Below are 14,223 nucleotides of genomic sequence, written 5' to 3' on the forward strand. Positions count from 1 at the left end.
AATCCAAATGAATTTGCTGGCCACCCAATATATCAAAATTTTATTTCATTTTAAAGATCATGTCTATGCAGAAACAAGTCCTGGGTAGTGTTAGCTGAAAAGAACAGGGACGATAGAGTTCATACTGAACATTTCTTTCTCTTGCTTTATAGGCAGCTTCTTTAACTGTGGACTCTTGTTCTGAGAACCAAGAAGCAGGATACTGCACTGTTAGTAATGTGGCAGTTTCAGATGACTGGTAAGTAAAACTATTAGTTTGATCTTTATTATTAATTAAAATTCAAAATGAAATTATATTTTACAATAATTTTATCATGCTAAGTATTATATAAAAGTTGAAGATATTTTGTCCTCTCTAAAGGGATTTTCATACTAAACAACAAGAAGTTAATAGTTTACAAAATGTGTAAAAACAGTATAAAAATGAAGTGGTACAGATGAGGATAAAGCTAGAGAAAGGAAAGCTTAACATAGCCTATCCTCTTTCAGAAGGTCCATGAAATAGTTGCATGTGACTGGGGTCCTGCAAGAAGGTTAGGAAAAGGATCCCATCCTCTTTTAAATGTATTTTTGAAAGTTGTATGTGACAATGATTGACAGATATTTTTCACTAGTGCCTGAAGGTGAAATACAATCTTACCTAAAACATAAGTGATTTTTATAGAAATAGTTACAGAGAGAGAAAAAGAAATAGTGATACATCATCCATTTGCTTTAATTGATTTACTCGATTCCTTATTATCTCTGTGGTGAAGGAAAAATGTAATCTGACATTAATATTAACATTCTTACTTCTACTGCATTCTATTTTCCTTCTGATAGTATGTGCCTTCTCAAAAACTTAACATTGTTATATACATCTCATTTGACTAACTGAAAATATTATTTCCACTAGTTTTGTAATTTTCTGTACCCTGAAAAGTCTAACAATCCTGTAGGTATCTGTTTAGAAAACATGCATCTGTAAGTAATGTTTTCCATTGATATGTACTATGTCTTAATATATGCCAGGAAAAGTTACAGTCATCCTTTCTTAAACTAAATATTGTACGGGAATCTACTGCATGGATACTAATATACATGTCTTTCCTTTCTTATTTTCGATTGAAGTATAATTAAGTTACAATGTTGTGCCAATCACATATGTTTCCTTTCTTATGTAGGACTCTGGACGTTCAGCCTAATCGAGTCACAGTTGGTGGTATTAGAGCACTAGAGCCAATCCTTCAGAGGAGAGGACACGTAGAAAGTCATGATTTTGTCGGGTGTATAATGGAGTTTGCAGTCAATGGAAGGCCTCTGGAACCCAGCCAAGCTTTGGCAGCACAAGGGATCCTAGATCAGTATGGCAACCTCATTTCTTACTATTGTAAAGAAAACTGTAAATACCAAAAGTGTGTGATAATTGAGCATCAAAAGATGAAATTATTGTGCTCAAAGCTCCAAAAATACCAAGTGTTTTATGCTGTTTTGAATTTTAAGTATTTCCTTATAGCTGTGAGATTATGGGAAGATATATGCATGTGTGCATGTCTGCATGTATATACTTTACATAGTTGTGAGAAGTATATGAGTTAAGTAAGTAAATCACATAAAAAGGGACCTGGCACATAGTAATATATAAGGGTTAGCAATAATGTGTACAAAATTGATTAGAGAGTAAATAGTTTTACATTTAAATATACTATTCCCTTGGTCTGGCTCTAGACTCAAATAAAGGGAGAAGGCAGATCCCTGCTCTTGAGTTCTTATTCTCTTCAAATTCCTGATTACTAGACTCTAGCGCAGCCATAATTAATGCCTGGCAATATATTATATTCCCCTAATTTACTTTCTCCTTCTTCAGTAGCTATATCATGCCTCTTCTTTACACAAACTTCAGACATCATCTCTTGCATCGTTTTCCCAGCTAATGAATTTGCTTCTTAACTTGCTTAGAAAACTGAGGTGGATAAAAGCAAAACTACCCAAAGCTCATTTCTCCACAGCTGCCCATGCAGCCTGTAGTCCACCCTGTAGCCTATCACTGAATGAATTGCTCCTAATTCTGAAAAGACCAACCCCCCTTTTACACCTAGACTTCATCTCCCCAAACTTTCTTAAAATAACAATCCAGCTTTCTAAACAATGTTTTTCTTATTTCAATTTAGGCTACTATTTCTTCCACTTCATAGTTTTAAAAAACTTTGTTATCCTATTTTCCATTTTTCTTCTATCTTTGTCAAAGTGACCCAAAACCACTGTGTTGCTAAAATCAGTGGTCAAGTCTCCTCTTATTTGAACTTCAGCAACACTGAGAACAACGCTATTAGTTTGTTCACCAGCACATGATACAAAGTTGGTTTTCTACTCTCATTTTCCTCATCTTAACTTCTGTTTTGTATCTGTATTCATTAAGTCATTAAAAAATTTTTAAGTCATTTTATATAATCCTTGGTTTTAAGTACTGTCTCTAAAGCTGGTAACTCTGAAATATTTATCTTAAACCTGACCTCTCCTCTGAACTTTACCCTCATATCTGATAGCATACATAATATCCAAGGTGTATTTCTAACAAGTCTTTCAAACTTAATTTTAAGACTGAACTTCTGACCTTCCTTCCCGACTCCTCCCAAACCCACTCCTTGTATTTTGTCTCATCTCAGATAATAATAACTCAGTCCACGCACTTGGTTCACCACAATTTCTATACCACCTTTGACTCCTCTTTCTGACAAAATGTGGTATGTCAATCCACCAGCAAACAGCTGCTGCTGCTGCTAAGTTGCTTCAGTCGTGTCTGACTCTGTGCGACCCCTTGGACTGCAGCCTACCAGGCTCCTCCATCCATGGGATTTTCCAGGCAAGAGTACTGGAGTGGGGTGCCATTGCCTTCTCCAACCAGCAAACAGAATGAGGCTTAAAAAATAGAAGTCATGTCAGTTCACTATATTTAAAATAGATAATCAACAAGGACCTACTGGATAGCATGAGGAATTCTGCTCAACACTCTATGATAACCTAAATGGGAAAAAATTTTGAAAAAGAATAGAAATATGTATATCACTGAATCAGTTTGCTATATACCTGAAACTAACACAATATTGTCAATCAACTCTATTCCAATATAAAACAAACAAAGAAAAAATTAAAGAAAATAAAAACAGAAATCAGTTCTTACCCTGACTTATAAGACTGACCTCCCCTTGGTTGACTGACCTCAACCAAAAGGACCTGGAATGTAAAAAGGCATAAAGGCAGTTTATTTGGGATTTTCAGATTGCAATTTAAGGGTCACAGATTCCAGAGGAGCCCAAAGTAATGTCCCATTGGAAAGAAAATGAACAAGCATTTTGTTTGTTTATTTGGTAGGAGAAAGAACGAAATTAATGCAGGCTTACACAAGTTGCTTATCAAAACTTTGGACTGGAGGGTAAAATTATTCTACACGTCTGATTGGATTCTGGAGCACACCTCATTTGTTACTAGGGGAAAGTGTATTTTCTTTAATCCAGGAAAGGTCTAGTTCTTAGCATTATTTTTTCCTTTTTGCAATTCAGCAACTATTCAGCAGTTTTCTTTTTTTTTTTTTTTTTTTTTTATTCAATTTTAATTTAAAAAAATTATACATGTGTTCCCCATCCTGAACCCTCCTCCTCCTCCTCCCTCCCCATACCATCCCTCTCTGTCGTCCCAGTGCACCAGGCCCAAGCATCCAGCATCGTGCATTGAACCTGGACTGGCATCTTGTTTCATACATGACATTTCACATGTTTCAATGCCATTCTCCCAAATCTTCCCACCCTCTCCCTCTCCCACAGAGTCCATAAGCCTGTTCTATACATCAGTGTCTCTTTTGCTGTCTCGTATACAGGGTTATCGTTACCATCTTTCTAAATTCCATATATATGCGTTAGTATACTGTATTGGTGTTTGTCCTTCTGGCTTACTTCACTCTGTATAATAGGCTCCAGTTTCATCCACCTCATTAGAACTGATTCAAATGTATTCTTTTTAATGGCTGAGTAATACTCCATTGTGTATATGTACCACAGCTTTCTTATCCATTCATCTGCTGATGGACATCTAGGTTGCTTCCATGTCCTGGCTATTATAAACAGTGCTGCGATGAACATTGGGGTACACGTGTCTCTTTCCCTTCTGGTTTCCTCAGTGTGTATGCCCAGCAGTGGGATTGCTGGATCATAAGGCAGTTCTATTTCCAGTTTTTAAGGAATCTCCACACTGTTCTCCATAGTGGCTGTACTAGTTTGCATTCCCACCAACAGTGTAAGAGGTTCCCTTTTCTCCACACCCTCTCCAGCATTTATTATTTGTAGACTTTTGGATCGCAGCCATTCTGACTGGTGTGAAATGGTATCTCATAGTGGTTTTGATTTGCATTTCTCTGATAATGAGTGATGTTGAGCATCTTTTCATGTGTTTGTTAGCCATCTGTGTGTCTTCTTTGGAGAAATGTCTATTTAGATCTTTGGCCCATTTTTTGATTGGGTCATTTATTTTTCTAGAGTTGAGCTGTAGGAGTTGCTTGTATATTTTTGAGATTAGTTGTTTGTCGGTTGCTTCATTTGCTATTATTTTCTCCCATTCTGAAGGCTGTCTTTTCACCTTGCTAATAGTTTCCTTTGATGTACAGAAGCTTTTAAGTTTAATTAGGTCCCATTTGTTTATTTTTGCTTTGATTTCCAATATTCTTGGAGGTGGGTCATAGAGGATCCTGCTGTGATGTATGTCAGAGAGTGTTTTGCCTATGTTCTCCTCTAGGAGTTTTATAGTTTCTGGTCTTACATTGAGATCTTTAATCCATTTTGAGTTTATTTTTGTATATGGTGTTAGAAAGTGTTCTAGTTTCATTCTTTTACAAGTGGTTGACCAGATTTCCCAGCACCACTTGTTAAAGAGATTGTCTTTAATCCATTGTATATTCTTGTCTCCCTTGTCAAAGATAAGGTGTCCATATGTGCGTGGATTTATCTCTGGGCTTTCTATTTTGTTCCATTGATCTATATTTCTGTCTTTGTGCCAGTCCCATACTGTCTTGATAACTGTGGCTTTGTAGTAGAGCCTGAAGTCAGGTAGGTTGATTCCTCCAGTTCCATTCTTCTTTCTCAAGATCGCTTTGGCTAATCGAGGTTTTTTGTATTTCCATACAAATTGTGAAATTATTTGTTCTAGCTCTGTGAAGAATACTGTTGGTAGCTTGATAGGGATTGCATTGAATCTATAAATTGCTTTGGGTAGTATACTCATTTTCACTATATTGATTCTTCCAATCCATGAACATGGTATATTTCTCCATCTATTAGTGTCCTCTTTGATTTCTTTCACCAGTGTTTTATAGTTTTCTATATATAGGTCTTTAGTTTCTTTAGGTAGATATATTCCTAAGTATTTTATTCTTTTCATTGCAATGGTGAATGGAATTGTTTCCTTAATTTCTCTTTCTGTTTTCTCATTATTAGTGTATAGGAATGCAAGGGATTTCTGTGTGTTGATTTTATATCCTGCAACTTTACTATAATCATTGATTAGATCTAGTAATTTTCTGGTGGAGTCTTTAGGGTTTTCTATGTAGAGGATCATGTCATCTGCAAATAGTGAGAGTTTTACTTCTTCTTTTCCAATTTGGATTCCTTTTATTTCTTTTTCTGCTCTGATTGCTGTGGCCAAAACTTCCAAAACTATGTTGAATAGTAATGGTGAAAGTGGGCACCCTTGTCTTGTTCCTGACTTTAGAGGAAATGCTTTCAATTTTTCACCATTGAGGATAATGTTTGCTGTGGGTTTGTCATATATAGCTTTTATTATGTTGAGGTATGTTCCTTCTATTCCTGCTTTCTGGAGAGTTCTTATCATAAATGGGTGTTGAATTTTGTCAAAGGCTTTCTCTGCATCTATTGAGATAATCATATGGTTTTTGTTTTTCAATTTGTTAATGTGGTGTATTACATCGATTGATTTGCAGATATTGAAGAATCCTTGCATCCCTGGGATAAAGCCCACTTGGTCATGGTGTATGATCTTTTTAATGTGTTGTTGGATTCTGATTGCTAGAATTTTGTTTAGGATTTTTGCATCTATGTTCATCAGTGATATTGGCCTGTAGTTTTCTTTTTTTGTGGGATCTTTGTCAGGTTTTGGTATTAGGGTGATGGTGGCCTCATAAAATGAGTTTGGAAGTTTACCTTCCTCTGCAATTTTCTGGAAGAGTTTGAGCAGGATAGGTGTTAGCTCTTCTCTAAATTTTTGGTAGAATTCAGCTGTGAAGCCGTCTGGACCTGGGCTTTTGTTTGCTGGAAGATTTTTGATTACAGTTTCAATTTCCATGCTTGTGATGGGTCTGTTAAGGTTTTCTATTTCTTCCTGGTCGAGTTTTGGAAAGTTGTACTTTTCTAAGAATTTGTCCATTTCTTCCTCGTTGTCCATTTTATTGGCATATAATTGTTGATAATAGTCTCTTATGATCCTTTGTATTTCTGTGTTGTCTGTTGTGATCTCTCCATTTTCGTTTCTAATTTTATTGATTTGATTTTTCTCCCTTTGTTTCTTGATGAGTCTGGCTAATGGTTTGTCAATTTTATTTATCCTTTCAAAGAACCAGCTTTTGGTTTTGTTGAGTTTTGCTATGGTCTCTTTTGTTTCTTTTGCATTTATTTCTGCTCTAATTTTTAAGATTTCTTTCCTTCTACTAACCCTGGGGTTCTTCATTTCTTCCTTTTCTAGTTGCTTTAGGTGTAGAGTTAGGTTTTTTATTTGACTTTTTCTTGTTTCTTGAGGTGTGCCTGTATTGCTATGAACTTTCCCCTTAGGACTGCTTTTACTGTGTCCCACAGGTTTTGGGTTGTTGTGTTTTCATTTTCATTCGTTTCTATGCAAATTTTGATTTCTTTTTTGATTTCTTCTGTGATTTGTTGGTTATTCAGCAGCGTGTTGTTCATCCTCCATATGTTGGAATTTTTCATAGTTTTTCTCCTGTAATTGAGATCTAATCTTACTGCATTGTGGTCAGAAAAGATGCTTGGAATGATTTCTATTTTTTTGAATTTACCAAGGCTAGCTTTATGGCCCAGGATGTGATCTATCCTGGAGAAGGTTCCATGTGCGCTTGAGAAAAAGGTGAAGTTCATTGTTTTGGGATGAAATGTCCTATAGATATCAATTAGGTCTAACTGGTCTATTGTATTGTTTAAAGTTTGTGTTTCCTCGTTAATTTTCTGTTTAGTTGATCTATCCATAGGTGTGAGTGGGGTATTAAAGTCTCCCACTATTATTGTGTTATTGTTAATTTCTCCTTTCATACTTGTTAGCATTTGTCTTACATACTGCGGTGCTCCTGTGTTGGGTGCATATATATTTATAATTGTTATATCTTCTTCTTGGATTGATCCTTTGATCATTATGTAGTGACCTTCTTTGTCTCTTTTCACAGCCTTTGTTTTAAAGTCTATTTTATCTGATATGAGTATTGCTACTCCTGCTTTCTTTTGGTCCCTATTTGCATGGGAAGTCTTTTTCCAGCCCTTCACTTTCAGCCTGTATGTGTCCCCTGTTTTGAGGTGGGTCTCCTGTAGACAATATATGTAGGGGTCTTGTTTTTGTATCCATTCAGCCAGTCTTTGTCTTTTGGTTGGGGCATTCAACCCATTTACGTTTAAGGTAATTACTGATAAGTATGATCCCGTTGCCATTTACTTTATTGTTTGGGGTTCGAATTTATACACCATTTTTGTGTTTCTTGTCTAGAGAATATCCTTTAGTATTTGTTGGAGAGCTGGTTTGGTGGTGCAGAATTCTCTCAGCTTTTGCTTGTCTGAGAAGCTTTTGATTTCTCCTTCATACTTGAATGAAATCCTTGCTGGGTACAATAATCTGGGCTGTAGGTTATTTTCTTTCATCATTTTAAGTATGTCTTGCCATTCCCTCCTGGCTTGAAGAGTTTCTATTGAAAGATCAGCTGTTATCCTTATGGGAATTCCCTTGTGTGTTATTTGTTGTTTTTCCCTTGCTGCTTTTAATATTTGTTCTTTGTGTTTGATCTTTGTTAATTTGATTAATATGTGTCTTGGGGTGTTTCGCCTTGGGTTTATCCTGTTTGGGATTCTCTGGGTTTCTTGGACTTGGGTGATTATTTCCTTCCCCAGTTTAGGAAAGTTTTCAACTATTATCTCCTCAAGTATTTTCTCATTTCTTTTTGTCTTCTTCTTCTGGAACCCCTATGATTCGAATGTTGTAGCGTTTAATATTGTCCTGGAGGTCTCTGAGATTGTCCTCATTTCTTTTAATTCGTTTTTCTTTTATTCTCTCTGATTCATTTATTTCTACCATTCTACCTTCTAATTCACTAATCCTATCTTCTGCCTCTGTTATTCTACTATTTGTTGCCTCCAGAGTGTTTTTAATTTCATTTATCGCATTATTCATTATATATTGACTCTTTTTTATTTCTTCTAGGTCCTTGTTAAACCTTTCTTGCATCTTCTCAATCCTTGTCTCCAAGCTATTTATCTGTGATTCCATTTTAATTTCAAGATTTTGGATCAATTTCACTATCATTATTCGGAATTCTTTATCAGGTAGATTCCCTATCTCTTCCTCTTTTGTTTGGTTTGGTGGGCATTTATCCTGTTCCTTTATCTGCTGGCTATTCCTCTGTCTCTTCATCTTGTTTAAATTGCTGAGTTTGGGGTGTCCTTTCTGTATTCTGGCAGTTTGTGGAGTTCTCTTTATTGTGGCTTTTCCTCGCTGTGTGTGGGTTTGTACAGGTGGCTTGTCAAGGTTTCCTGGTTAGGGAAGCTTGTGTCGGTGTTCTGATGGGTGGAGCTGTATTTCTTCTCTTTATTCAGTCGCGCTGGGGGGTGGGTGGGTGGGATGCTGCAAACAAATAACACTGGCGCGGCGCCGCAGTGCCTCAGCCACACTGGGTCTGCCCGCCACGGGCGCGTGTAGCCTCCCTGCCCACACTGCTCGGGCTCTAGGTTGTTCCGCCGGGAACAATCCGAGGCTGGCCCTGGGTTGCATGTACCTCCCAGGTCCAAGCCGCTCAGGTTCAGGCACTCGGGTAGTCCTCAGAGGCGCAGACTCAGTTGGGCCTGAGTTTTGTGCTCTTCCCAGGTCCGAGCAGCTCAAGTGATGAGGTGTTTGGCGAGCGCCAATGCTGCGACTTATCGCCTCCCCGCCACTCGATTATCTGGGTGTAAAACCGGCGCACCTTCTCAGGGAGATGTTAACCGTCCAGACCCCCAAAAAGTTTTAGTTAGCAAAGAAGCCTGCTTACAGTTTTATAGATAATGTCTCTCTGGGGCTGTGATTGCCCTCTTCCGGCTCTGGCTGCCTGTCACCAGAGGGGGAAGGTCTGCAGCCGGCTATCTCTGTTCAATTCTTTGTTCTGTGCGCGGGCCTGGCGGTGTCTTAGGTTGGGGCTGGCTTTTCGCGTGGTAGATATCCCACAGTCTGGTTTGCTAGCCCAAATTATTTCGCTCAGATAGTGCTCAGGGTATTCAGGCCAGATTCTTACTCTAAGCGATGCAGCCCGCGCTGCGCCTCCCTGCCCAGCCCGCTTGCTAAATGGCGTGCAGGCGTCTCTGCGCTGCTTCTCTGCTGGGGAGTTACCGTAGGACTCGCAATCTTGAGTTTTAATTGTTTATTTATTTTTTTCTTCCTGTTATGTTGCCCTCTGTGCTTCCAAAGCTCGGCACAGATTCGGCAGTGAGAAGGTTTCCTGGTGTTTGGAAGCTTCTCTCTTTTAAGACTCCCTTCCGGGACGGAACTCCGTCCCTCCCTTTTTGTCTTTTTTTGTCTTTTATATTTTTTCCTACCTCCTTTCGAAGAGTTGGATTGCTTTTCTGGGTGCCTGATGTCCTCTGCCGGCATTCAGAAGTTGTTTTGTGGAATTTACTCGATGTTTAAATGCTCTTTTGATGAATTTGTGAGGGAGAAAGTGTTCTCCCCGTCCTACTCCTCCGCCATCTATTCAGCAGTTTTAATGTAGTGTTCAGCAAAGGTCCAGCATGGACAGCAAGCATGGAAGTCCTCAGGTCATGTCCCAGCCATGTCTGACATAGTTCTTTTCACATCCTTGTCTTCCTTACCATTATCTACCTCTTCTCCTTGTTCACATCACTGTTCTGACTACATTCAGCCATTTGGTGTTCCTCAAACATGCCAAGGACACTTTCACTTCAGGACTCTCTCACTTGGCTCTTTCCTCTGCCTGGAATGACCTTTGACCAGATATACTTTGCTCTCTCACTTTATTTAGGACTTCATGAAGACAAATCCTTCCTTCACTGTCAAACCTCTAACCTAGAGATCCAAGAACATCCCCAAAATATTCCCAGTCCTTCTTCTCTGCCTTAATTTTCCCGCAGAACTTCCTTCTTTCTAAACATACTACACATTTATCTAAAGTTTTTTGTTTGCCTCCCCTACAAGGAAAAAAAAAAGTATTCCATGAACACATGGATTTTTTTCATCATTTTATCTCCATGCTTAGAACCACGTTTGACATGTAGTAGCCATTCAGTAAAGATTAGTTGCATGAGTCATTTAATGGAGGAGCTGGGTACTCAAAAAAACATGTAGCCCTGAGAGCACATGAACTGAAGTGTTTATTTGACCAAGAAGTGCTGCTCAATTAAGAATTACTTAAAAAAAGAAATTACCACCTCTTTCTTTACTGTTTAAGATGTTTGGCTTGATCTTGTCTTTTATGAATGAGGCAGGGCGTATGTTACAAGGCAACTTTTAGTTTGACAAAAAATTGAGTTCATGAAAACTGAACAGGTTAATAAAAGTTTATATGTAATGTTATCAAATTTCTCCCCCTGCCGGCTTTGTGCTCTGTGTCTTTATTCTGATTTTATTTTAGGTGTCCCAGACTAGAAGGCGCTTGTACTCACAGTCCCTGCCAACATGGTGGCACGTGTACAGATTACTGGTCGTGGCAACAGTGTCATTGCAGGGAAGGACTGACTGGGAAATACTGTGAAAAATGTATGCAAGCTATTTTATCTTCCACTGGAAATTCTAATGGCCATACAAAGTATAAATATATGTACCTAAATATGTACTTGAATTAAAAGTATTATGTTTTGATGCTATTGAAAATATTAAATGGGGAATAATTGGTAAAATACGGTGACATGTCCTCAACCCAATTCATGTTCTCAACCCAAAGGAGCATGAAATCCTTTTAGAAATACTTACTAAATATGTCCTTAGTTTTCATTTTATAAATATATCAGTTAGTTATTTTTGTTTTACCTATATAGGAATGCTTGGAAATGTACAAGACCAGAGCTATATTCAGGATTTGGTTTAGTATTATCTACCTTTATGGGATATTTCTCTGGTGAACATGTTGTGTTTGGTTGAAAAGTAAAAGTACTGAATTGCTGAACACTGAGTTCAAAACATGCAATGGCAATAAAATCTATTATAGTTAAAGGTGATAGTTAAATTTTAAATTGGAATTATTGAAATTGGTTTCAAATATTACTTTTCAAATTCTTCTGTTAGTTATTTGTTTCTAAATTGTAATATTATTAATAAGATATTATTGACATTCACGAGTTCATTAGAGAATACTTACTTAGTCGCTTCAGTTGTGTCTGACTCTCTGCGACCCCAAGGACCATGGCCAGCCAGGCTCCTCTGTCCATGGGGTTCTCCAGGCAAGAATACTAGAGTGGGTTGCCATTTCCTTCTCCATTGATGAAGTATGAAGTGACTGAAGTGAAGTCACTCAATCGTGTCCGACTCTTTGCGACCCCATGGACTGTAGCCCACCAGGCTCCTCCATCCACGGGATTCTGCAGGCAAGAGTACTGGAGTGGGCTGCCTTTTCCTTCTCCATCATTAGAGAATGGAATTCTCTAATTTTGGGCTGTATATGACTAACTCTAATGGAATCTTTTAATAGAATTGCTTTGTTGTCAGATAAGTGGTTACTACCTAAATCATTGCACGTATCTGACCACTTTTTAAGTAGTCATTTGATTCTGCTATGAGAATGAATAAAAATTTATGATTAAGTATATAACCAAAAAGATCTGAGTAGCAGAGGTATGTTTGTGTTTATTTAGGATAAAATCAAAACACAGAAAAAGTGCATTTTCACATGATATTTTTTTAAAGTAATGAGTATTTAGTAAGTAGGAATCTAATTATATTTGGAAAATAAAATGCCACTCACATGAGAAAAGCCTGTGGTTATTTTTAAAAAATTGAGGTATGATTCATACTACATAGTTTACCTTCTTAAAGTGTACCGTTCACTGCTGAAATCTTTTTGAGCTCATTTTCTTCATGTTCTTTCTTTAGATCTGTTAGCTATAACACACTTAAGTACTTCAGAAGTGTAAAGATTTATTAGATTATGAAAATATAATATATATGATAATTATACATGGTCACAAATTAAATCTATGTACTTATTAGTACTAATAAAGTTAGTTGCAAATATGAATGTTTGTTACCTTTCTTTGTTCAAATTTTCCATGTTAGAGACTTTAAAGATTATTCATTTTAGAAACACAGTGAAACTTATCACTAAATTTTTCAACTGTATATTTTTAAAGTGTAAGCTGTTTCTCCAGGTATTCATAGTGTATATAGCATGAATCAAATATTTTAATGAATATTTTCTAAATGAATAATTGTAACAATATGTTTTACATTTCATGGTTCTGACATAGATTTAAGCATTTGAAATCAACTCACACAATAATTCTCAAGTGGCAATTATTTTCTCAGAGGAGGATTAGGGAACACTGATTCCAAATCCTTAATAATTTCATTGTTCGGTTTTATAAATTTTTGTCACCAAAGAAACTGTAAGAAATGCCTGTTGGATGCATTCGTGTTTATCTTTCTTTGTTGTCTTTCAGCTATTACCCCAGACACAGCCTTATCATTAGAAGGCAAAGGGCGCTTGGACTACCACATGAGTCAGAATGAGAAGCGGGAATATTTGTTGAGACAGAGCATCCGAGGTGCCATGTTGGAGCCTTTTGGTGTGAACAGTCTGGAAGTAAAATTCAGGACAAGAAGCGAGAATGGCATTTTAATCCATATCCAAGAAAGCAGCAATTACACTACTGTGAAGGTAAGATAAAAGCTAATGGTGACTTCATTTGATTAGACCGCCTGCTGTGTCATGGTTTAAATCACTTCTCCCATAATTTCTATCCTTTTCTTTACAACCCATTAGAGTTCCGACTAATGCTGGGCACTATTCCAATATCATCTATCTTAACTATTCCTCAGGCATTGGCCAGAGTAACAAAGATCTGAATGGTTTGGTTTCTAAACACTTTTGTTTAGAATAGAGACCACTGCTGGGTAGGCCAGTAAAGAAAGAATTTGTTGCAATCTATTTTGCCAGACAAAAATTTATATTGTTTTTAACCCTACTTTAAAACAAAGTAAAACCAAAAGATATGTCTTTGAAATGGAAAAAATAGTTTTTTTCCAAGAATTATTCCAAACACTTATATGTATATATTAATTGGCAGGACAAGAATAAAATTTTTTTTTGAAATTTTCTGCCTTTATTCTGGAACATATTTATATTTGATTCACTATCCATGTAACGCCTGTGAAATTAAATATCTTTGGGATTTATTGTAAGTAAAATTTCAGTTAGCTTCTCCAAATAATTTCTAAATAAATCTCTAAATAAATATTTCTGCAACATTATATTTCATGGTTGATTTATCATTAGGCTTTTTACACATCTTTTTTTTTTCTCAGCTGTAAATGAGTTATATATATAAAGTATATTATAATTCTGCTCGTAATTTTTATATTACCAGCAGAATTACTAGAATTTATAATAATAAATTCTTAAGAAAACAAACCCATATTTCCTAAATTATTTCTACTTATATATCAATATTTTGAAAATTACTAAAAGCTTAGTTTATAAAGAAAGAAGCAATATACTTAGAAAATTAGCAGATTCAATTCACATACAATGCTAAAATAAAAACAGACATTCACCTCTAAACTTCAGCCTCTTTATTCTCAAAATTTCTCTCCATCCAGGAGAACTCTGGTTGGTATGTGGCCTCTTGTTTTGTCGCTAAGTCATGTCTGACTATTTTGCAACCCCATGGACTGTAGCCCACCAGGCTCCTCTGTCCATGGGATTTTCCAGGCAAGAATGCTGGAGTGGGTTATTTCCTTCTCCAGGGGATCTTCCCAACCCAGGGATCGAACCCG

At 36.8% G+C, this 14,223-nt stretch overlaps 1 protein-coding gene across 2 annotated transcripts in view; it reads left to right on the plus strand.

Annotated features, from left to right (window-relative positions):
- FAT4 (FAT atypical cadherin 4) overlaps positions 1 to 14,223 on the plus strand; it is a 193,450-nt gene that overhangs the window by 163,092 nt on the left and 16,135 nt on the right. For both annotated transcript variants that reach the window (XM_070386498.1, XM_070386497.1), the window contains exons 12-15: positions 153 to 238; positions 1,164 to 1,343; positions 10,868 to 10,992; positions 12,888 to 13,105. In XM_070386498.1, the coding sequence (XP_070242599.1) occupies positions 153 to 238; positions 1,164 to 1,343; positions 10,868 to 10,992; positions 12,888 to 13,105 (609 nt within the window). The remainder of the gene's footprint in view (positions 1 to 152; positions 239 to 1,163; positions 1,344 to 10,867; positions 10,993 to 12,887; positions 13,106 to 14,223) is intronic.

The sequence above is a fragment of the Bos mutus genome, chromosome 17 (assembly GCF_027580195.1).
Source record: "Bos mutus isolate GX-2022 chromosome 17, NWIPB_WYAK_1.1, whole genome shotgun sequence".
NCBI classification, from domain to species: domain Eukaryota; kingdom Metazoa; phylum Chordata; class Mammalia; order Artiodactyla; family Bovidae; genus Bos; species Bos mutus.